This window comes from Musca autumnalis, unplaced genomic scaffold (genome assembly GCF_047663935.1).
Source record: "Musca autumnalis isolate F117 unplaced genomic scaffold, ASM4766393v1 scaffold_2, whole genome shotgun sequence".
Taxonomy (NCBI): Eukaryota; Metazoa; Arthropoda; class Insecta; order Diptera; family Muscidae; genus Musca; species Musca autumnalis.
Window position 1 is genome coordinate 176,122,778 of NW_027411755.1, and position 23,906 is coordinate 176,146,683.

At 37.4% G+C, this 23,906-nt stretch overlaps 1 protein-coding gene across 2 annotated transcripts in view; it reads right to left on the reverse strand.

Annotated features, from left to right (window-relative positions):
- The window catches only part of LOC141394892 (uncharacterized), a 29,686-nt gene continuing 5,780 nt past the window's right edge, over positions 1-23,906 (reverse strand). The window contains exons 3-5 of one of the 2 annotated variants that reach the window (XM_073970035.1): positions 18,427-19,371; positions 433-657; positions 1-349 (exon numbers count right to left, since the gene is read on the reverse strand). In XM_073970035.1, the coding sequence (XP_073826136.1) occupies positions 147-349; positions 433-657; positions 18,427-19,371 (1,373 nt within the window). In that variant the 3' untranslated portion in view covers positions 1-146. Of the gene's footprint in view, positions 350-432; positions 658-18,023; positions 18,345-18,426; positions 19,372-23,906 lie in introns of those variants that run through there. The other variant, XM_073970036.1, reaches the window with a different exon arrangement.

A 23,906-nucleotide genomic window follows, 5' to 3' on the forward strand; every position in this document is an offset into this window, starting at 1 on the left:
TTTTGTTGTATAAATAATCTTAGAATAAACATTTAATTTCAGATATAATTTCAAAAATCTCAATAGAATAATATCCCAAAATTTGGATTTTAAAATGTCCAATAATTTCGAGAATCTTTAAAGTTTTCATATCTAAAGTCAACAATTTAAGCAAAGAAGTGAGCATACAAAGCTGCTGCCAATGTCAATAAAGACAAACTAAGGCCAGCAACGGAGTTACATTTGGGTTCTGAACAGGTCTCACAGCTATCCAATTTTGTGGCGCCCGGTGGTGAGATGTTTTCACAAGTAGCTATGCCATTAACTTTTAGGATACAACCTTTCTGGAATTTGGTTTTAGTGCCGCCATCTGTAAGGAGAAGAAAATCAATACAAACGAAAGCGATGAATTAGAGAATCGATTACAAAAAAAATTCTGAAACCAAAACTCACCCTCATAACGCATTGTATAACAAACGTAATTGTCATCAGCGGATCTGCTCATGTAATCCATTAGGTTTTGTGAACGAGTATCAGTTGATTCTGTTGGTGCAGCAGTAGTTTCCGGAACAGCTTCCGTTGTCATTTCATTGTCATAGCAATTGACAATTTTCGTTGTTGCATCATTTTCACATTCATCGCCAACACATTGGAAGCATTCAAATTCACTGCCATTAACTAGAATGAAAATAAAATGTGAATTTTTGGAGGACTTAAATGTGGAGTTTTTAAAGAATTTATAGAGGACCAAAACGTGAATTTTTCAAAGAATTTTTAGGGAAATAATACGTGGATCTTTAAAGAGTTTTTATATGACCAAAACGTTGATTTTTTAAATAGTTTTTAGAGGACCAAAACGTTGATTTTTTAAAGAGTTTTTTGAGCAACAAAACGTGGTGGTTTCAATGAATTTTTTGATGAACAAAACGTGGATTTTTTGAAGAATTTTTAGAGTACTTAATCGTGGATTTTTTAACGAATTTTTAGAGGCATTAATCGTGGATTTTTAAAAAATGTTTACAGGATTTAATTGTGGATTTTTTAAAGAATTTTTAGAGGACTTAATCGTGGATTTTGTAAAGTATTTTTAGAGGAAGCAACCGCGGATTTTTAAAGAATTTTTTAGAGGAAACCACAGACGATTTTTTAAAGAATTTTTAGAGGAAGCAACCGTGGATTTTTTAAAGAATTTTTAAAGGCCTTAATCGTGGGTTTTTTGAAGGATTTTTAGAGTCCTTAATCATGGATTTTTTAAAGAATTTCTGGAGGCCTTAATCGTCGATTTTTAAAGAATTTTTAGAGGCCATAATCGTGGATTTTTTAAAGAATTTTTAGAGGAAGCAACCGCGGATTTTTTAAAGAATTTTTAGGATAAGCCTTAATCGTGGATTTTTTAAAGAATTTTTAGAGGAAGCAACCGCGGATTTTTTAAAGAATTTGTAGAGGTCTTAATCGTAGATTTTTTAAAGAATTTTTAGAGGAAGCAACCGCGGATTTTTTAAAGAATTTCTGTAGGTCTTAATAGTGGATTTTTAAAGAATTGTTAAGGCCTTAATCGTGGATTGTTTAAAGAATTTTTAAAGGTGTTAATCGTGGTTTAAAAAAAATTAAGGAAAAAACGTTGATTTAAAAACAAAAAAAGTTAGAGGAAAAAATTTTGATTTTAAAGATTGTTTAGAGATCTTAATCGTGGATTTTTTACAGAATTTTTACACGTCCTAGTCGTGGATATTTAAAGAATTTTTATGGATTTTATAAAGTATTTTTAGAGGTCTTAGCCGTGCATTTTTTAATGAATTTTTAGAGGACTTTATCGTGGTTTATATAACGAATTTTTAGAAGCTTTAATCGTGGATTGTTTAAAGAATTTTTGAGGCCCTAATCGTGGATTTTTCAAAGGATTTTTGAGGCCCTAATCGTGGATTTTTTAAAGAATTTTTAAGGCCCTAATCGTGGATTTTTTAAAGAATTTTTAAGGCCCTAATCGTGGATTTTTTAAAGAATTTTTGAGGCCCTAATCGTGGATTTTTTAAAGAAGAGGTCTTAGTCTTACTTTTTTTAAAGAATTTTTGAGGCCCTAATCGTGGATTTTTAAAACAATTTTTAGAGGTCTTAATCGCGGATTTTTAAAATGATTTTAGAGGCCTATTGTGGATTCTTTAAAGAATTTTTAAAGGCCTTATTTGTGGATTTTTTTAAAAATTTTTAGATGCCTTAATCGTGGATTTTTTAGAGGCCTTTATCGTGGATTTTTAAAGAATTTTTAGAGGCCTTAATCGTGGATTTTTTAAAGAATTTTTAGAGGCTTTAATCGTGGATTTTTTAAAGAATTTTTAGAAGACTTAATCGTGGATTTTTTAAAGAATTTTTAGAAGACTTAATCGTGGATTTTTTAAAGAATTTTTAGAAACCTTAATCGTGGATTTTTTAAAGAACTTTTAGAAACCTTAATAGTGGAATTTTAAAGAATTTTTAGAGGCCTTAATCGTGGAATTTTAAAGAATTTTTAGAAGACTTAGAAGACTTAATCGTGGATTTTTTAAAGAATTTTTAGAAGACTTAATCGTGGATTTTTTAAAGAATTTTTAGAAGACTTAATCGTGGATATTTTAAAGAATTTTTAGAAGACTTAATCGTGGATTTTTTAAAGAATTTTTAGAAGACTTAATCGTGGATTTTTTAAAGAATTTTTAGAAGACTTAATCGTGGATTTTTTAAAGAATTTTTAGAAGACTTAATCGTGGATTTTTTAAAGAATTTTTAGAAGACTTAATCGTGGATTTTTTAAAGAATTTTTAGAAGACTTAATCGTGGATTTTTTAAAGAATTTTTAGAAGACTTAATCGTGGATTTTTTAAAGAATTTTTAGAAGACTTAATCGTGGATTTTTAAAAGAATTTTTAGAAGACTTAATCGTGGATTTTTTAAAGAATTTTTAGAAGACTTAATCGTGGATTTTTTAAAGAATTTTTAGAAGACTTAATCGTGGATTTTTTAAAGAATTTTTAGAAGACTTAATCGTGGATTTTTTAAAGAATTTTTAGAAGACTTAATCGTGGATTTTTAAAAGAATTTTTAGAAGACTTAATCGTGGATTTTTTAAAGAATTTTTAGAAGACTTAATCGTGGATTTTTTAAAGAATTTTTAGAAGACTTAATCGTGGATTTTTTAAAGAATTTTTAGAAGACTTAATCGTGGATTTTTTAAAGAATTTTTAGAAGACTTAATCGTGGATGTTTTAAAGAATTTTTAGAAGACTTAATCGTGGATTTTTTAAAGAATTTTTAGAAGACTTAATCGTGAATTTTTTAATGAATTTTTAGAAGACTTAATCGTGGATGTTTTAAAGAATTTTTAGAAGACTTAATCGTGGATTTTTTAAAGAATTTTTAGAAGACTTAATCGTGGATTTTTTAAAGAATTTTTAGAAGACTTAATCGTGGATTTTTTAAAGAATTTTTAGAAGACTTAATCGTGGATTTTTTAAAGAATTTTTAGAAGACTTAATCGTGGATTTTTTAAAGAATTTTTAGAAGACTTAATCGTGGATTTTTTAAAGAATTTTTAGAAGACTTAATCGTGGATTTTTTAAAGAATTTTTAGAAGACTTAATCGAGGATTTTTTGAACAATTTAAGAGACCTTAATCGTGGATTTTTTAAAGAATTTTTGGAGACTTTAATCGTGAATTTTTTAAAGAATTTTTAGGGGCCTTAATCGTGGATTTTTAAAGAATTTAAAGAGGCCTTTATCGTGGATATTTAAAGAATTTTTAGAGGTCATAATCGTGGATTTTTTTTGGAATTTTTAGAAGGCTTAATTGTGATTTTTAATGAATTTTTAGAAGACTTAATTGTGGATTTTTTAATGAATTTTAGAGGACATAGGCGTGGATTTTTTAAAGTATTTTTAGATTACATAATCGTGAATTTGTTAAAGAATTTTTAGATGCCTTAATTGCGGATTTTTTAAAGAATCTTTAGATGAAGCAATCGTGGATTTTTAAAGCATTTTTAGAGGACTTATGTAACAAGTGTTTCATATAACTTTTTTTTTATCACATGGCCGGTAATCCTATGACTTATATCCATTAAAATCGATTCTCATGATCGGTTTGCAAATGTCGCTTTACAAATTGAACTATTTTTTTTATTCAAAAAAAGTCCCCTTCATTTCAATAATTTAACTTTCAGTTCCCCGTATTTCACCTTCACTTTTTGCCAACAAAGCGGCCACAAGCACAAACGCGATTATCAGAAATTTCATATTTTTTCTTTGGTAATGCAGCGACGTTCGATACGGTTCACTTTCTTCGTGTTAATCTAAAACAAATGTAATAAAACTATTGTATCAATTATTTGGGAACCTGTATTTATGCATTTTGGTCATTCTGAAACACAATCGAAAAGATAAGGAGGCACCAGTGACATTAAATAAAAAATAATCATATAAAATAATTTGTTGTTTGACGGTAATTAGTTATTTTTGACAATTGAACCTTATTAATTTAAGTATGGACATATATATGTACATACATACATACACTGCACAGTGACCATTTATGTGGGGAAGGGTGAAAAAATTGGTAGATACGACTATTTGAAACACTACAACATACAAATGATTCACACTCGTCATCAGGACATAAGTACTTTGTTTCACTTTGGGTCTTTCCCTTTGAGAGTAGTGGCATGCCTGAAGAATGTAAGGATGTTGTCGAAAGTGACACCTGTGATCTTTGGGGTTTCGAAGGTTAGAATTGTCATTTCTCCGATCTTAATGTTTAACATCCGCCTAACTTTTTTAGTCCACAATGTTAAAAGTGTTGCGGTGAACTTTCGAGTTGAGTGCTGGAGGTTTCGGTCCTGCAATGGTAGGGTATAATGATGTTGGGTCATCCATGATTATATTAGTAATATTAATAATGTTATCGCGTTAAGTTGTTGCATTTATTATTTTGTATTCTACGATTGTGATAATACGACTCAGAATACAAAATCATAGATAACTTGGCAGAATCGCCATTAACAACAATGCATGTGAAAATGTATATGTGGCACAAAAATTTCTTGCAAATCTATTTAGAGCTTAATATTAAAGTCTTTGAGAATTAGTTACCAACGCACCTTTAGATTTTCAATTCCGAATTATATATATAGATACGTGTATATAATTGAGTTGGACAATCTCGTTCAATTGAACGATCCGGATCACTGTCCTCGTTCAATGACGAATGAGTAACATTATAGAAACCAGCGTGTGAAATTAAGTATACGCAGTTTTGTCAAAGAAATTACCGGTGTCCATTGAACGAGATAGTGATCCGTATCGTTCAATTGAACGAGATTGCCCAACTCTAGTATATAAAGAACACAATCAGTAGTCACCTGATTAAATTGGTGAAAGCTACATACATACATATGTATAGATCTACATACAACAAGCTATTGGTCATTACCTTAAATTTTTGATTACAATTAAATTATTTTTCGAAATCTTTTTTTCGCTTGATATTCGTAAAGACATCAATCAAAAGTTAGATATCAAGCAACTGATTTTTATGGTTTGTTAAAAAATGAAAATATGCTGTAAGGCCACTGACCATAGCTGATACCAGATGGGCTGAAAAGTTGTGAACGTCTTTCACTACCTAAAAATGATTGGTACCAACTTCCACAGTTGGTACGAGTTCTGTGGATGCATTGCGCATCGATACCATCAATTTGGTATTGTTGCCGTTTACTGCTAGACCTAATTTAGCAGATTCTCCTTTAACCTTCTTAATGGTATCAGTTACTTCTTTAACTGATCAAACCATGATATTACAGCCAGTTTCTGTATGTCGAAAGAAGAATGTGTGCGAATGAAACACGCCCGAACTTAAGTTTTCGAAATAGTTTTACCTTTGCTTTTGCTTCAAAACAAAAAACACACAAGAGTTTGGACGTGTTTCTTTCGCACACATTCTTCTTTCGACATACAGAAACAGGCTGTTATGTCGTCAGCAAAAACATGTGGCTGTGGTTTTTTTAGGCGGCACCCTTATAAAGTGAGGCCCCTTTGGCACCTGCTAACATATTCCGATTGTGTTCAAACTTTGGCAATCTTAAAATCTAAGAAAACTAAACACATTAGAGGCGCAGCCTACAAAAATCGGACATCGATTTTTTTTTTTTTAAACCGCCCTAATGTGGCTATTGGTGTATATTGTGCCATTTATTTGACGTTTGCATCTCGTATAACCTTTTCCAGCTGAAAGTTCAATAGGTCACTTATCTGAAACTGAATATACATATGAATAAGGCTTGGAATACCTTTGAACGTAAGGGAATGTCGAAGGTTGATCTTTTTGCAGCAGGTTAAATCCGGTTTTCACCATGATACAATGGTAAGCACGTCGCTCTTGCACTTTGTATGCCCGCGAAAGATTCCCAGGCCGGTGTAAGTGTAAGACATGCAGGTCGGCGAAGGTGGATCCCCTATCATTCAGCTAATATAAGTCGGCGTGCACTCATAGAAATGAGAGAAGTCTCCCGCGTTGTTTTGAGGATATATATTGGAACTTATAATTATTTGGTCAATGGTGGACTTGCCAGGTCTAAATCCGCATTGTTTGGACCAATTATTTCGCTATATTCGAATTTTACTGTGTAATTCTTTGTTTTATCTTACTTTTGCATATAAAGCGTTAAAAATGTATAAAAAGCCCATAAGTCCACCGCTATTAATTTTTGCTTCAAAAACAGGCCAAATTACCTATAGTGCTGCGGTATCTTTGTCGTATTCGCTAGTATTGGATATATACCAACAGTTTGGAAAAATGCTCTTATTTTTCTCTAGCCGGTCATCTGTATCAGTTACCAAATTACCTTGCTGGTCTCTACAGGAGGCACATCCTACCAAAGCTATCAGTTTGATGTTTGAGTCTTTGGTAGAATTTTCGGACTTCATTCTGGCTCCTGTACATCTCGATTTTTTTCACACTCCTGCTTTTCCATATCTCTCTTTTTCCTGCGGAAAAGATATTTGTCCTCCCTCCTTTTTTCCCTATACCTCTCTCGTGCGCTACGCGTTGCTACTGATTGTAGAGTAGAAGAATTTTACTTTTGTATTGTAGCAAGTCTTTCATTCGCTGGGGTGAAACTGGTGCAGATCAACATCAGAGGGGTTTATTTTTATACCCTCCACCATAGTATGGAGCGTTCGAAGTAATTGAGATAGAACGCTAATATTTAGCACCCGAATGTATTTTTTCTATAGGCAGGTCAAGTTTGAAGATGGGCTATATAGGTCCACTTTTTGGCATAGCCCCCATATAACGGTACTTCCCGATTTAAGGTATTTTGAGGATTTTAAGTACATTTTCCGTCCAAATTGGCACCAATTTGCCACTTGGAGTTTCAAGAGGTCAAAAAACTTCTGCACCAAAAATGGTGGGATAGGTCCACGTTTTGTTATAGCCCCCACACACATAACGGTACCTCCCGATTTAAAGTATTTTGAGGTTTTAGCTATATTTGTTAACCGAATTAGGTGACATTTGATGTTCTCAATGACCAAAAAACTACTCCACTAAAAATTGCCAATAAGCCTAAGACCTCTGCAGTCATGGCTTCACTTCCTTTATACTTGTAATTTAGTTATAAGTATAAATATGAAATAAATAAATAAATAAAAAAATTGCCAAGGTAGGTTATAGCCCCCATATAACAGTACCTCCCGATTTAAGGTATTTTGAGGCTTTTAGCTACATTTGGACCTAAATTGACTGTAATATGGCTCTTATGGTTTCCAATGATTAAAAGTTATAAACGTAGAAAAAGCTTTAAGGTATACGAAAACGGCCTATACCAAAACGTAGACCTATGACGTTTTGGAATAGCCCGTTTTCGAATCATTTTGATTTTTTGTTGAAGCAACTTGTATTCGCTGCCTCAATTAGCATGGTAAAAGTTTTTTCAGGGGCAATTCCATACTTCTTGAGAAAACAGCCCAAAAGGTGTGAAAAACTCCTATGGCATCATATATACTGGCTGGAGAGCAGGATAACTCTCGAACTGATCACCCAATCACCTGCAGGCCTTTGCATATTTTGTCCAAACTTGGTTTCAGTTCGAAGATCGTCAATACCAGTCTACAACATCCGGTACTTTCCCCCAATATTTAAAAAACATTTTTGTCGGCAAATTAAAATGTCCAAAAATTCTGAAAAGACGCTAAATACATTCGATCTGTCCGTAGATAAAAGTTTCAATTCACATAGGCTGAGGGTATATCTCTGTCGGTAAAGCCGACTGATACTTTTTTACTTGTTCTGATTAAAGATGGTCAAAAAATTTTCCAATAAAAATTTTCAACATACGTTCAAGTTTAGGTATAGCCCCCTATATAACGGTACCTCCGATTTTCCGCATTTTGAGAATTTTTTACCGAAATATCGGTAATTTGACATTTGAGGTTCCCAGTGGTCCCAAGTCTTCTGCATCAAAAATTGTAAAACAGGTCCACGGTTTGGTATAGCCCCCATATAAAGGTACGTCTTGATTTTACGTATTTTGAGGCAAACTGCAGTTTACAGACAAGTGTAGGATCGTTTCGAATGGCTACGGCCACCAACTAAAATGGCTTTTAAAGGAAGTTCTCGATTTGGTCCAATCTTCCATATATTAAATGGGCAATGGATTATATCGGTCCACTTCTTCCAGTACCTCCCACAAGTTCAAATCACTCTGTTGCTTCATACGATGTACATTAGGGTTATAACCCTAACGTGTAAATGGAAAGGCATTTACTTAGTTGAACTTAGTTAGTGAACAAGTAACGTCAAATCAACCACTTCAGACACGTTATTGATCAGATCAAAATATACATTACGAACACTTAGAAGAACCATATGACCGTTGTCCTGCCGATGACATTAAAATTATTCTAGGTGATTTAAATGCCATAATTGGAAAGGAGAATATTTTTGGCGCAACAGTCAGGAAATTCAGTCTCCACAGTGAAACATCTAAGGCTGATAAACAGCGAAAATATATATTGCAGTTAGCAGTATCAGATTTAAGCATTTCGACATTCACAAGGGCACCTGGCTGTCTTCAGAACAAACAAACAGGAAATCAAATTGATAACGCTGTGATAGATGGAAGACATTCATCGAGCATGTTGGATGAATGAATGTTCCGAGGATCAAACATGAACTCGGACCACCACCTTTTTGCATTAAAGGTACGTTTCCGATTAACTGTAGCAAATAAAGTACAAACAGATGCAAAGCCCACACACAATGCCCAGAGTATTGCCCACATAATGCAAATGTTGGGAAACTTTATATAGAAGGTTCCGTTTACGCACCCCTTTCTTCAGAAAAGGTCCAGAGATGCACCCTTTCCTTCAGAAAAGGTCCAGAGATGCACCCTTTCCTTCAGAAAAGGTCGATAGAAGCACCCTTTCCTTCAGAAAAAGTCCAGAGATGCACCCTTTCCTTCAGAAAAGGTCTATAGAAGCAGCCTTTCCTTCAGAAAAGGTCTATAGAAACACCCTTTCCTTCAGAAAAGGTCCATAGATTCTCCCTTTCCTTCAGAAATGTCCATAGATGCACCCTTTCCTTCAGAAAAGGTCCATAAATGCACCCTTTCCTTCAGAAAGGGTCCATAGATGCACCCTTTCCTTCAGAAAAGGTCCATAGACGCACCCTTTCCTTCAGAAAAGGTCCATAGATGCACCCTTTCCTTCAGAAAAGGTACATACATGCACCCTTTCCTTCTGAAAAGGTCTATTGAAGCATTCTTTCCTTCTGAAAAGGTCTATAGAAGCATCCTTTCCTTCAGAAAAGGTCTATAGAAGCACCCTTTCCTTCAGAAAAGGTCTATAGAAGCACCCTTTCCTTCAGAAAAGGACTATGGAAGCACCTATTCCTTCAGAAAAGGACTATAGAAGCAACCTTTCCTTCAGAAAAGGTCTACAGCAGCACCCTTTCCTTCAGAAAAGGTATATAGAAGCACATTTTCCTTCAGAAAAATGTCTATAGAAGCACCCTTTCCTCCAGCGAAGGTCTATAGAAGCTCCCTTTTCTTCAAAAGAGGTCTATTGAAGCACCCTTTCCTTCCGAAAAGGTTCACAGGAAAGGGTGCTTTCCTTCAGAAAAGGTCTATAGAAGCACCCTTTTCTTCAAAAGAGGTCTATAGAAGCACCCTTTCCTTCAGAAAAGGTTTATAGAAGCACACTTTCCTTCAGAAAAGGTATATAGAAGCACCATTTCTTTCAGAAAAGGTCTATAGAATCACCCTTTCCTTCAGAAAAGATCTATAGAAGCACCCTTTCCTTCAGAAAAGGTCTATAGAAGCACCCTATCCTTCAGAAAAGGTCCATAGAAGCACCCTTTCCTTCAGAAAAGGTCTACAGAAGCACCCTTTCCGTCAGAAAAGGTCTATAGAAGCACACTTTCCTTCAGAAAAAGGTCTACAGAAGCACACTTTCCTTCAGAAAAAGGTCTATAGAAGCACACTTTCCTTCAGAAAAAGGTCTATAGAAGTACCCTTTCCTTCTGAAAAGGTCTTTAGAAGGACCCTTTCCTTCAGAAAAGGTCCATAGAAGCACCCTTTCCTTCATAAAAGGTCTATAGAAGCAACCCTTCCTTCAGAAATTGTCTATAGAAGCACCCTTTCCTTCAGAAAAGATACATTGATGCACCCTTTCCATCAGAAAAGGTCAATAGATGCACCCTTTCCTTCAGAAAAGATCCAAACATGCACCCTGTCCTTCAGAAAAGGTCTATAGAAGCACCCTTTCCTTCAGAAAAGGTCTATAGAAGCACCCCTTCCTTCAGAAAAGGTCTATAGAAGCACCCTTTCCTTCAGAAAAGGTCTTTAGAAGGACCCTTTCCTTTAGAAAAGGTCTATAGAAGGACAATTCCTTCAGAAAAGGTCTATAGAAGCACCCTTTCCTTCAGAAAAGGTCTATAGAAGTACCCTTTCCTTCTGAAAAGGTCTATAGAAGCACCCTTTCCTTTAGAAAAGGTCTATAGAAGCACCCTTTCCTTCAGAAAAGGTATATAGAAGCACCCTTTCCTTCAGAAAAGGTCTATAGAAGCACCCTTTCCTTCAGAAAAGGTCTATAGAAGCACCCTTTCCTTCAGAAAAGGTCGACAGAAGCACCCTTTCCTTCAGAAAAGGTCTATAGTAGCACCCTTTCCTTCAGAAAGGGTCTATAGAAGCACCTTTGCTTCAGAAAAGGTCTATAGAAGCACCCTTTCCTACAGAAAAGGTCTGTAGTAGCACCCTTTCCTTCAGAAAAGGTCTATAGAAGCACCCTTTCCTTCAGAAAAGGTCTATAGAAGCACCCTTTCCTTCAGAAAAGGTCTATAGAAGCACCCTTTCCTTCAGAAAAGGTCTATAGAAACACCCTTTCCTTCAGAAAAGGTCTATAGAAGTACCCTTTCCTTCAGAAAAGGTCCATAGATGCACCCTTTCCTTCAGAAAAGGACTATAGAAGCACCCTTTCCTTCAGAAAAGGTCCATAGATGCACCCTTTCCTTCAGAAAAGGACTATAGAAGTACCCTTTCCTTCAGAAAAGGTCTACAGAAGCACCCTTCAAAAAAGGTCTATAGAAGCACACTTTCCTTCAGAAAAAGGTCTATAGAAGCACACTTTCCTTCAGAAAGGGACTATAGAAGCAGCCTTTCCTTCAGAAAAGGTCTATAGAAACACCCTTTCCTTCAGAAATGTCCATAGATGCACCCTTTCCTTCAGAAAGGGTCCATAGATGCACCCTTTCCTTCAGAAAAGGTACATACATACACCCTTTCCTTCAGAAAAGGTCTATAGAAGTACCCTATCCTTCAGAAAAGGTCCATAGATGCACCCTTTCCTTCAGAAAAGGACTATAGAAGCACCCTTTCCTTCAGAAAAGGTCCATAGATGCACCCTTTCCTTCAGAAAAGGTCCATAGATGCACCCTTTCCTTCAGAAAAGGACTATAGAAGCACCCTTTCCTTCAGAAAAGGTCTACAGAAGCACCCTTCAAAAAAGGTCTATAGAAGCACACTTTCCTTCAGAAAAAGGTCTATAGAAGCACACTTTCCTTCAGAAAAGGTCTATAGAAGCACCCTTTCCTTCAGAAAAGGTCTATAGAAGCACCCTTTCCTTCAGAAAAGGTCTATAGAAGCACCCTTTCCTTCAGAAAAGGTCTATAGAAGCACCCTTTCCTTCAGAAAAGGTCTATAGAAGCACCCTTTCCTTCAGAAAAGGTCTATAGAAGCACCCTTTCCTTCAGAAAAGGTCTATAGAAGCACCCTTTCCTTCAGAAAAGGTCTATAGAAGCTCCCTTTCCTTCAGAAAAGGTCTATAGAAGCACCCTTTCCTTCAGAAAAGGTCTATAGAAACACCCTTTCCTTCAGAAAAGGTCTATAGAAACACCCTTTCCTTCAGAAAAGGTCCATAGATGCACCCTTTCCTTCAAAAAAGGACTATAGAAGCACCCTTTCCTTCAGAAAAGGACTATAGAAGCACCCTTTCCTTCAGAAAAGGTCTACAGAAGCACCCTTCAAAAAAGGTCTAAAGAAGCACACTTTCCTTCAGAAAAAGGTCTATAGAAGCACACTTTCCTTCAGAAATGTCCATAGATGCACCCTTTCCTTCAGAAAAGGTCTATAGAAACACCCTTTCCTTCCGAAATGTCCATAGATGCACCCTTTCCTTCAGAAAGGGTCCATAGATGCACCCTTTCCTTCAGAAAAGGTACATACATACACCCTTTCCTTCAGAAAAGGTCTATAGAAGCACCCTTTCCTTCAGAAAAGGTCTATAGAAGCACCCTTTCCTTCAGAAAAGGTCTATAGAAGCACCCTTTCCTTCAGAAAAGGTCTATAGAAGCACCCTTTCCTTCAGAAAAGGTCTATAGAAGCACCCTTTCCTTCAGAAAAGGTCTATAGAAGCACCCTTTCCTTCAGAAAAGGTCTATAGAAGCACCCTTTCCTTCAGAAAAGGTCTATAGAAGCACCCTTTCCTTCAGAAAAGGTCTATAGAAGCACCCTTTCCTTCAGAAAAGGTCTATAGAAGCACCCTTTCCTTCAGAAAAGGTCTATAGAAGCACCCTTTTCTTCAGAAAAGGTCTATAGAAGCACCCTTTCCTTCAGAAAAGGTCTATAGAAGCACCCTTTCCTTCAGAAAAGGTCTATAGAAGCACCCTTTCCTTCAGAAAAGGTCTATAGAAGCACCCTTTCCTTCAGAAAAGGTCTATAGAAGCACCCTTTCCTTCAGAAAAGGTCTATAGAAGCACCCTTTCCTTCAGAAAAGGTCTATAGAAGCACCCTTTCCTTCAGAAAAGGTCTATAGAAGCACCCTTTCCTTCAGAAAAGGTCTATAGAAGCACCCTTTCCTTCAGAAAAGGTCTATAGAAGCACCCTTTCCTTCAGAAAAGGTCTATAGAAGCACCCTTTCCTTCAGAAAAGGTCTATAGAAGCACCCTTTCCTTCAGAAAAGGTCTATAGAAGCACCCTTTCCTTCAGAAAAGGTCTATAGAAGCACCTTTTCCTTCAGAAAAGGTCTATAGAAGCACCCTTTCCTTCAGAAAAGGTCTATAGAAGCACCCTTTCCTTCAGAAAAGTCTATAGAAGCACCCTTTCCTTCAGAAAAGGTCTATAGAAGCACCCTTTCCTTCAGAAAAGGTCTATAGAAGCACCCTTTCCTTCAGAAAAGGTCTATAGAAGCACCCTTTCCTTCAGAAAAGGTCTATAGAAGCACCCTTTCCTTCAGAAAAGGTCTATAGAAGCACCCCTTCCTTCAGAAAAGGTCTATAAAAGCACCCTTTCCTTCAGAAAAGGTCTATAGTAGCACCCTTTCCTTCAGAAAAGGTCTATAGAAGCACCCTTTCCTTCAGAAAAGGTCTATAGAAGGACCCTTTCCTTCAGAAAAGGTCTATAGAAGCACCCTTTCCTTCAGAAAAGATACATTGATGCACCCTTTCCATCAGAAAAGGTCAATAGATGCACCCTTTCCTTCAGAAAAGGTCCAAAAATGCACCCTGTCCTTCAGAAAAGGTCTATAGAAGCACCCTGTCCTTCAGAAAAGGTCAATAAATGCACCCTTTCCTTCAGAAAAGGTCCATAGATGCACCCTTTCCTTCAGAAAAGGTCGACAGAAGCACCCTTTCCTTCAGAAAAGGTCTATAGAAGCGCCCTTTCCTTCAGAAAAGGTCTATAGAAGCACCCTTTCCTGCAGAAAAGGTCTATAGAAGCACCCTTTCCTTCAGAAAAGGTCTATAGAAGTACCCTTTCCTTCAGAAAAGATACATTGATGCACCCTTTCCATCAGAAAAGGTCAATAGATGCACTCTTTCCTTCAGAAAATGTCCAAAAATGCACCCTGTCCTTCAGAAAAGGTCTATAGAAGCACCCTTTTCCTCAGAGAAGGTCTATTGAAGCACCCTTTCCTTCCGAAAATGTTCACAGAAGCACTCTTTCCTTCAGAAAAGGTCTATAGTATCACCCTTTCTTTCAGAAAAGGTCTGTAAAAGCACCCTATCCTTCAAAAAAGGTATATAGAAGCACCCTTTCATTCAGAAAAAGTCTACACCCTTTCCTTCAGAAAAGGTCTATAAAAGCACCCTCTTCTTCAAAAAAGGTCTATAGAAGCACCCTCTTCTTCAGAAAAGGTCTATAGAAGCACCCTTTTCTTCAGAAAAGGTCTATAGAAGCACCATTTTCTTCAGAAAAGGTCTATAGAAGCACCCTTTTCTTCAGAAAAGGTTTATAGAAGCATCCTTTTCTTCAGAAAAGGTCTATAGAAGCACCATTTTCCTTCAGAAAAGGTCTCTAGAAGCACCCTTTCCTTCAGAAAAGGTCTACTGAAGCACCCTTTCCTTCAGAAAAGGTCTACAGAAGCACCCATTCCTTCAGAAAAGATCTACAGAAGCACCCTTTCCATCAGAAAAGGTCTATAGAAGCACCCTTCCCTTCAGAAAAGGTTCATAGAAGCACCCTTTCCTTCAGAAAATGTCTCTAGAAGCACCCTTTCCTTCAGAAAAGGTCTACAGAAGCACCCTTTCCTTCAGAAAAGGTCTACAGAAGCACCCTTTCCTTCAGAATAGGTCTACAGAAGCACCCTTTCCTTCAGAAAAGGTCTATAGAAGCACCCTTTTCCTCAGAGAAGGTCTACGAGGGCAGTTCGGAAACTTTTTAGCCCAGCACAAAAAGCGCTGTATAAACAGAAAAAAGTTCAGTGTTTTGGAAACTTCCATCTCTGTTATGAAAACATGTTAAATTTTGTTTCGATCTGGCAACTCCTTCATATTGAAACAGGTGTTCAAAAAAGACGCATCCGCAATTTTTTTACAATGGAAAAATTAGAAATGCGTGCTGTCATTAAATATTTACATAAAAAAGGGTTATCGGGACAAGAAATTCATAATGATATGATGAATGTGTTAGGTGAAAGTGCTCCTTCATATGCAACAGTAAAAAATTGGGTTGCTGAATTTAAACGTGGTCGTACAAGCAGTGAAGATGAACCACGTAGTGGACGTCCAAAAACAGCAACAACAACAGAAATTGTAGCCAAAGTGCATGATGTAGTATTAAATGATCGACGAATAAGAGTGCGTGAAATTGCTAATATCATGGGCATCTCAAATGATCGAGTCCATTTAATTTTGCATGAAGAACTACAGATGAAAAAGCTTTCTGCAAGATGGGTGCCGAATTTGTTAACAGTCGATCAAAAACGCATAAGAATGAACATTTCTCAAGCCTGTTTGGATCGTTTTAAGCGAAATAAAATGGATTTTAAGCGTCGTTTCATAACTGTTGATGAGACATGGATCCACCACTATACTCCAGAGACAAAAGAACAATCCAAACAATTGACTGAAGCTGGAGGAAGTGCCCCAAAGAAGGCAAAAACAATTCAATCGGCTGGTAAGGTTATGGCAACGGTTTTTTGGGACTTCAAAGGTATTTTATTGATTGACTATCTGCAAAAGGGTAAAACAATAAATTCAGAGTACTATTGCAACCTTTTGGATGAATTAAATGTATAAATTTGAGAAAAACGTCCTGGCTTACAACACAAACAAATAATTTTTCATCAAGACAACGCACCAGCGCACAAGAGTGTTTTAACAATGGCTAAAATCAACGAATTAAAGTACGAGTTGCTTGACCACCCACCTTATTCTCCTGATTTAGCTCCTAGTGAGTTTTACTTGTTCCCAAATCTAAAAAAATTCCTTGCTGGCAAGTGTTTTACCTCAAATGAAGATGCAATTTCGGTTGTAAACCACTATTTTGAAGACCTTTAGGAAAACTATTTTAATCAATGGATAGAATTGCTAGAAAAGCGTTGGACTAGGTGTATTGTTTCAGGAGATTATATTGAAAAATAAAAATATTTTTGAAAAACGAACTATTCTCTTTCATTGATAGGCTAAGAAGTTTCCGAACAGCCCTCGTATTGAAGCACCCTTTCCTTCCGAAAAGGTTCACAGAAGCACTCTTTCCTTCAGAAAAGGTCTATAGTATCACCCTTTCTTTCAGAAAAGGTCTGTAGAAGCACCCTATCCTTCAAAAAAGGTATATAGAAGCACCCTTTCATTCAGAAAAAGTCTACACCATTTCCTTTAGAAAAGGTCTACACCCTTTCCTTCAGAAATGATCTATAAAAGCACCCTTTCCTTCAGAAAAAATCTATAAAAGCACCCTCTTCTTCAGAAAAGGTCTACAGAAGCACCCTTTCCTTCAGAAAAGGTCTATAGAAGCACCCTTTCCTTCAGAAAAGGTCTATAGAAGCACGCTTTCCTTCAGAAAAGGTCTGTAGAAGCACCCTTTCCTTCAGAAAAGGTCTATAGAAGCATCCTTTCATTCAGAAGAATTCTATAGAAGCACCCTCTCCTTCAGAAAAATTCTATAGAAGCACCCTCTCCTTCAGAAGAGGTCTATAGAAGCCCCCTTTCCTTCAAAAAAGTTATATAGAGGCACCCTTTTCTTCAGAAAAGGTCCATAGAAGCACCCATTCCTTCAAAAAAGTTATATAGAGGCACCCTTTTCTTCAGAAAAGGTCCATAGAAGCACCCATTCCTTCATAAAAGGTCTATAGAAGCACCCATTCCTTCAGAAAAGGCACCCTTTCCTTCAGAAAAGTTCTATATAGACACCCTTTCCTTCAGAAAAGTTCTATAGAGGCACCCTTTCCTTCAGAAAAGTTCTATAGAGGCACCCTTTCCTTCAGAAAAGTTCTATAGAGGCACCCTTTCCTTCAGAAAAAGTCTATAGATGCACCCTTTCCTTCAGAAAAAGAGTATAGAAGCACCTTTTCCTTAAGAAAAGGAGTATAGAAGCACCCTTTCCTTCAGAAAAGGTCCATAGAAGCTTCCTTTCTTTCAGGAACGGACTATAGAAGCACCCTTTCCTTCAGAAAAGGAGTATAAAAGCACCCTTTCCTTCAGAAAAAATCTATAGAAGCACCCTTTCCTTCAGAAAAAATCTATAGAAGCACCCTTTCCTTCAGAAAAGGAGTATAGAAGCACCCTTTCGTTCAGAAAAAATCTATAGAAGCACCCTTTCCTTCAGAAAAGGTCTATAGAATCACCCTGTTTTTCAGAAAAGGTTTATAGATGCACCCTTTCCTTCAGAAAAGGTCTATAGAGGGACCAATTCCTTCAAAAAAGGTGTATAGAAGCACCCTTTCCTTCAGAAAAAGTCTGCAGAAGCACCCTTTCCTTTAGAGAAGGTCTATAGAAGCACCCTTGCCTTCAAAAAAAGTTTATAGGAGCACTCTTTCAGAAAAGTTTATAGAAGCACGATTTTGTTCAGAAAATGTATATAGAAGCACCCTTTTCTTCAGAAAAGCACCATTTCTTTCATAAGAGGTCTATAGAAACACCCTTTGCTTCAGAAAAGGTCGATAGACACACCCTTCTCTTCAGAAAAGGTCTATAGAATCACCCTGTTTTTCAGAAAAGGTCTATAGAAGCAACAAGTAGAGATTAATGATTTTTTTCTTAGTTCGGCTTATAGGACAAATGTTCTGTAGAGGGCCAACGAAGTAAGTAATTCTAAATATGTATGTTTATTTGTTAGTGTGCTGGTTGTAAAACATGTAAGATAAGCATGTATATGTATGTATGTTCGTTTTTTTTGTAAATAAATTTTAACAGCATCGCATCACCGCTTAATTCGTATACCAAACGACGGAAAGCATTACAACAAGAAGTCCAACAAATACACTGAGACTTTGGGCACCAGATGATGATTGCCCGATGTTACAATTTGCAGTGTGGCACAGATTGCATTGTTTATTGCTGGCATCAGCGCAGGTGGCCTTAGTTTTGGCATCGGCATCAATATAACAACCACGTATAGCAATGCCATCTAGGGGTGAAAGGGGGCAGAAATATAAATAATTTGTTTCATCTTTAAAACACAAATTAATTTTTCTTCTTATTCTACTTACTCCAAATGCCATGGAAACAACCTTCTTCGGGAGAACTATCAGCTGTTCTACATGTTTTTCCAGTCACCTTGGAGGCATCATTCCAACAATCCTTGTTCTCATCGCTGCGACATACAATGCACGTAAAATTCGAACTTTCGGCACTTCTATTGCAACCATCTTCGTTGCTGCACACCTTACAGGATTCTCCTGCCTTCTCACATTCCTCCTTGATGGCAGCATCATTGTGTAGACAATTACGTTGTATGCTACTGTTGGCTAGTAGCGTATAGCAAGCTTCCGTATCGGAATATAAGATTTTCTTTTCACAATCTTTAGCCTCCGTGGCAGGTTGTTCCTTAAAACAATCGCTACCTTGACATTGAATACATTTGAGTTTTTGCTGTTTCTCATACAAGGCATTATTGCAGTTATCCGTGTTGCAGGTAAGGCAACCCTGTTCCGTGCCACTGCTACATTTGGATGAATCATCCGATTTACAGCCACGTGTAACGGCAGTTGCACTTTCGGCGGTCATATAGCATTCATCATTATCGACATAATTAAGGCAAGGCTTGGACGGAACATTGTTGCTACTTACATCGCTGCAATCGTTAACGGCACACTGGTAACAGTGTACACGTTTGGTTGGGAAGTAACCAGCGTTACTATTGAATCCGGTACTTTTCTTACAGGTGGTTTCATTACTGCATTGATCATCGGCCCCGGCACAACGTCTTTCAACTTTTTTATCCTTGACATTGACAAAACATTGGGTGTCGTAGGCGTCACAAATGTCATTGTATTTCGCAGCAGTAGCATCAGTTTGCGAGCAATCAGCATCCTCAGTGGTACACTTCTTGCATATATTGTGATCATTACAACCATCTTTATCACAGGTTTTACATTTACTGGGATCACATGGCTCATTATCTTTATAACATCCACGGGTTATAACTCCTCCATCTGAAAAAAGCAAAAAAAAAAAAAAAACACAAATATTAATATTAAATGAAAAATTGTTGCGGGTGACGTAGGGAAGATACCAACTTGCGGCCCGGCTTTAGCATGGCAAAGCAAAGAACCAATACCAATACAAATTGGTCCCTATTTCATCTCAGATGGACACTGATTTTACATGCCGAATACGATTTGTGACCCCACAAACGTTTTTATACCCTCCACCATAGGATGGGGGTATATTAAGTTTGTCACTACGTTTGTAACTACTCGAAATAATCATTGTAGACCCCACAAAGTATATATATTCTTGATCAGCGTGCAATTCTACATCGATATAGCCATGTCCGTCCGTCTGTCCGTCTGTCCGTCTGTCCGTCTGTCCGTCTGTCCGTCTGTCCGTCTGTGGAAATCACTCTAGCGTCCGAACGGATTGACGTAGGTTGATGAAACTTTGGGAAAATATATTATATGTACGTAGGACTTTTGGTATTGAAAGCGGGCTATGTAGGTCCACGCTTTCGTATAGCCCCCATACAAAATGACGCGTGACGCGTCGTCGTTTTAAGGAATTTTTAAAATATTTGTCCCATTTTACCACCGAATTGGTTGTAATTTGGTACTTTGTGTCTCCAGGAGCCAAAAAACATTCCTACCAAAGTTGGGTTATATAGGTCCACGTTTTGGTATAGGCCCCATATAAGGCCCCATATAAAGTACGCGTCATTTTAGTATATTTTGAATGTATTTGACCCATTTGACCACCGAATTGGTTGTAATTTGGTACTTTGTGTCTCCAGAGGCCAAAAAACATTCCTACCAAAGTTGGGTTATATAGGTCCACGTTTTGGTATAGCCCCCATATAAGGCTCCATATAAAGTACGCGTCATTTTAATATATTTTGAACGTATTAGACCCATTTGACCGCGGAATTGGTTGTAATTTGGTACTTTGTGTCTTCAGAGGACAGAAAATATTCCTACCAAAGTTGGGTTATATAGGTCCACGTTTTGGTATAGCCCCCACATAAGGCCCCTTATAAAGTACGCGTCATTTTAATATATTTTGAATGTATTAGACCCACTTAACCAAAGAATTGGTTGTAACTTTGTATTTGTGTTTCCAGAGCCTAAGAAACATTTCTACCATAAAATTTTTATATAGGTCCACGTGTTGATATAACCCCCATAATACGATATCTCCCGATTTTCGATATTTTAAAGGTTTTAGCCTCATTATCACACCGAGATGGCTGAAATTTGGTATTTAGTCTTCTTTAGGCTTATAAAACTTTCCCCCAGAAATTTTTAGGTATAGGTCCACGCCATCATATAGCCCCCATAGAACGGTACCTTCCGGAGTTCGGTTTTTTGAAGGTTGTGGTCACATTAATCCACCGAAATGGCTGAAATTTGTGGTGGAGGGTATAAAAAGTTCGCCCCGGCCGAATTTAACGCTTTTCTTACTTGTTTAGGACTATAATCTGCAAATCTGCGCCTGGAACGTTCGGACTCTTTGTAGAGAAAGTGTAGTTTACGCACTAGCAGAGTACAAGGTCGATACTGCTGTCATAGAGGAAAAATGATGGATGGATTGATACACTGTATTACAGCTACTATGTTATAAATCGCGAGTTTGGGTGCTTCTATAGACCCTTACTCAAAGAAAGGATGCTTCTCTACACCTTGTCTAAAACAAAGGATGCTTCTCTAGACCCTGTCTGAAACAAAGGGTGCTTCTATAGGCTCTGTCTGAAACAAAGGGTGCTCCTATAGGCCCTTCCTGAAACAAAGGGTGCTCCTATAGACCCTTTCTGAAGCAAAGGGTGCTTCTATAGACCCTTTCTGAAAACCAAGGGTGCTTCTATAGACCCTTCCTGAAACAAAGGGTGCTTCTATAGACCCTGTCTGAAACAAACGGTGCTCGTATAGACCCTTTCTGAAACAAAGTGTGCTTCTGTAGACCCTGTCTGAAACAAAGGGTGCTTTTATAAACCCTTTCTGAAACAAACGGTGCTCCTTAAGACCCTTTCTGAAACAAAGGGTGTTTCTGTAGGCCCTGTCTGTAACAAAGGGTGCTTCTATAAACCCTTTCTGAAACAAACGGTGCTCCTTAAGACCCTTTCTGAAACAAAGGGTGTTTCTGTAGGCCCTGTCTGTAACAAAGGGTGCTTCTATAAACCCTTTCTGAAACAAAGAGTGCTTCTTTTTTTCTGAAACAAAGGGTGCTTTTATAGACCCTATCTGAAACAAAGGGTGCTTCTATAGGACCTTTCTGAAACAAAGGGTGCTTCTATAGAACCTTTCTGAAACAAAGGGTGCTTCTATAGAACCTTTCTGAAACAAAGGGTGCTTCTATAGAACCTTTCTGAAACAAAGGGTGCTTCTATAGAACCTTTCTGAAACAAAGGGTGCTTCTATAGAACCTTTCTGAAACAAAGGGTGCTTCTATAGAACCTTTCTGAAACAAAGGGTGCTTCTATAGAACCTTTCTGAAACAAAGGGTGCTTCTATAGAACCTTTCTGAAACAAAGGGTGCTTCTATAGAACCTTTCTGAAACAAAGGGTGCTTCTATAGAACCTTTCTGAAACAAAGGGTGCTTCTATAGAACCTTTCTGAAACAAAGGGTGCTTCTATAGAACCTTTCTGAAACAAAGGGTGCTTCTATAGAACCTTTCTGAAACAAAGGGTGCTTCTATAGAACCTTTCTGAAACAAAGGGTGCTTCTATAGAACCTTTCTGAAACAAAGGGTGCTTCTATAGACCCTGTCTGAAACAAACGGTGCTCTTTTAGACCCTTTCTGAAACAAAGGGTGCTTCTATAGAACCTTTCTGAAACAAAGGGTGCTTCTATAGACCCTTTCTGAAACAAAGGGTGCTTCTATAGAACCTTTCTGAAACAAAGGGTGCTTCTATAGAACCTTTCTGAAACAAAGGGTTCCTCTTTAGATTCTGTCTGAAACAAAGGGTTCCTCTTTAGATTCTGTCTGAAACAAAGGGTTCCTCTTTAGATTCTGTCTGAAACAAAGGGTTCCTCTTTAGATTCTGTCTGAAACAAAGGGTTCCTCTTTAGATTCTGTCTGAAACAAAGGGTTCCTCTTTAGATTCTGTCTGAAACAAAGGGTTCCTCTTTAGATTCTGTCTGAAACAAAGGGTGCTACTATAGACCTTTTCTGAAACAAAGATACCCTTTTTGAAACAAAGGGTGCTTCTATAGACCCTTTCTGAAACAAACGGTGCTTCTATAGGCCCTGTCTGAAACAAAGGTTGTTCTCTAGGCCCTTTCTGAAACAAACGGTGCTTCTATAGACCCTGTCTGAAACAAAGGGTGCTTCTCTAGGCCCTTTCTGAAACAAAGGGTGCTCCCATAGACCCTTTCTGAAACAAAGGGTGCTTCTATATATCCTTTCCGAACAAAGGACGCTTCTATAGACCTTTCTTAGTGCTTCTATAGACCCATTCTGAAGCAAGGGGTGCTTCTATAGACCTTTTCTGAAACAAAGGGTGCTTGTATAGGCTCTGTGTGAAACAAAGGGTACATCTATAGACCCTTTCTGAAACAAAAGGTGCATATATAGACCCTGTCTGAATCAAAGGTTGTTCTCTAGGCCCTTTCTGAAATAAAGGGTGCTCTCATAGACCCTTTCTGAAACAAAGGGTGCTTCTATAGACCCTTTCGGAAAAAAGGGCGCTTCTATAGACCCTTTCAGAAGTAAAGGGTGCTTCTATAGACCCTTTCCGAAATAAAGGGTGCTTCTATAGACCCTTTCCGAAATAAAGGGTGCTTCTATAGACCCTTTCCGAAATAAAGGGTGCTTCTATAGACCCTTTCAGAAATAAAGGGTGCTTCTATAGACCCTTTCAGAAATAAAGGGTGCTTCTATAGACCCTTTCAGAAATAAAGGGGGCTTCTATAGACTCTTTCAGAAATAAAGGGGGCTTCTATAGACCCTTTCAGAAATAAAGGGTGCTTCTATAGACCCTTTCAGAAGTAAAGGGTGCTTATATAGACCCTTTCCGAAATAAAGGGTGCTTCTATAGACCCTTTCAGAAATAAAGGGTGCTTCTATAGACCTTTTCTGTAACAAAGGGTGATACTATAGACCCTTTGGGAAGGCTCTCTCTGAAAGAAATGGTGCTTCTACAGATGCTTTGGGAAGGCTCTCTCTGAAAGAAATGGTGCTTCTACAGATGCTTTGGGAAGGCGCTCTCTGAAAGAAATGGTGCTTCTACAGATGCTTTGGGAAGGCTCTCTCTGAAAGAAATGGTGCTTCTACAGATGCTTTGGGAAGATCCTTTCTGAAAGAAACGATACTTCTATTAGAATATCATCACACGAATTCATTCTATCGCGGTTTGACTATAACAAACTATAAATTCAATCTGGCAACATCATTAAATAACTAATAAATTTGTTAGTCAGCCGTTAACGTTTAGTCTATATTCTCAAGTTTTGTTGACCAACTTAACGTGTTATCTTTCAATAGGTTATCTTTGTGGGATGGTAACCAATACATTGAATGGTATTTTCAATAATCGA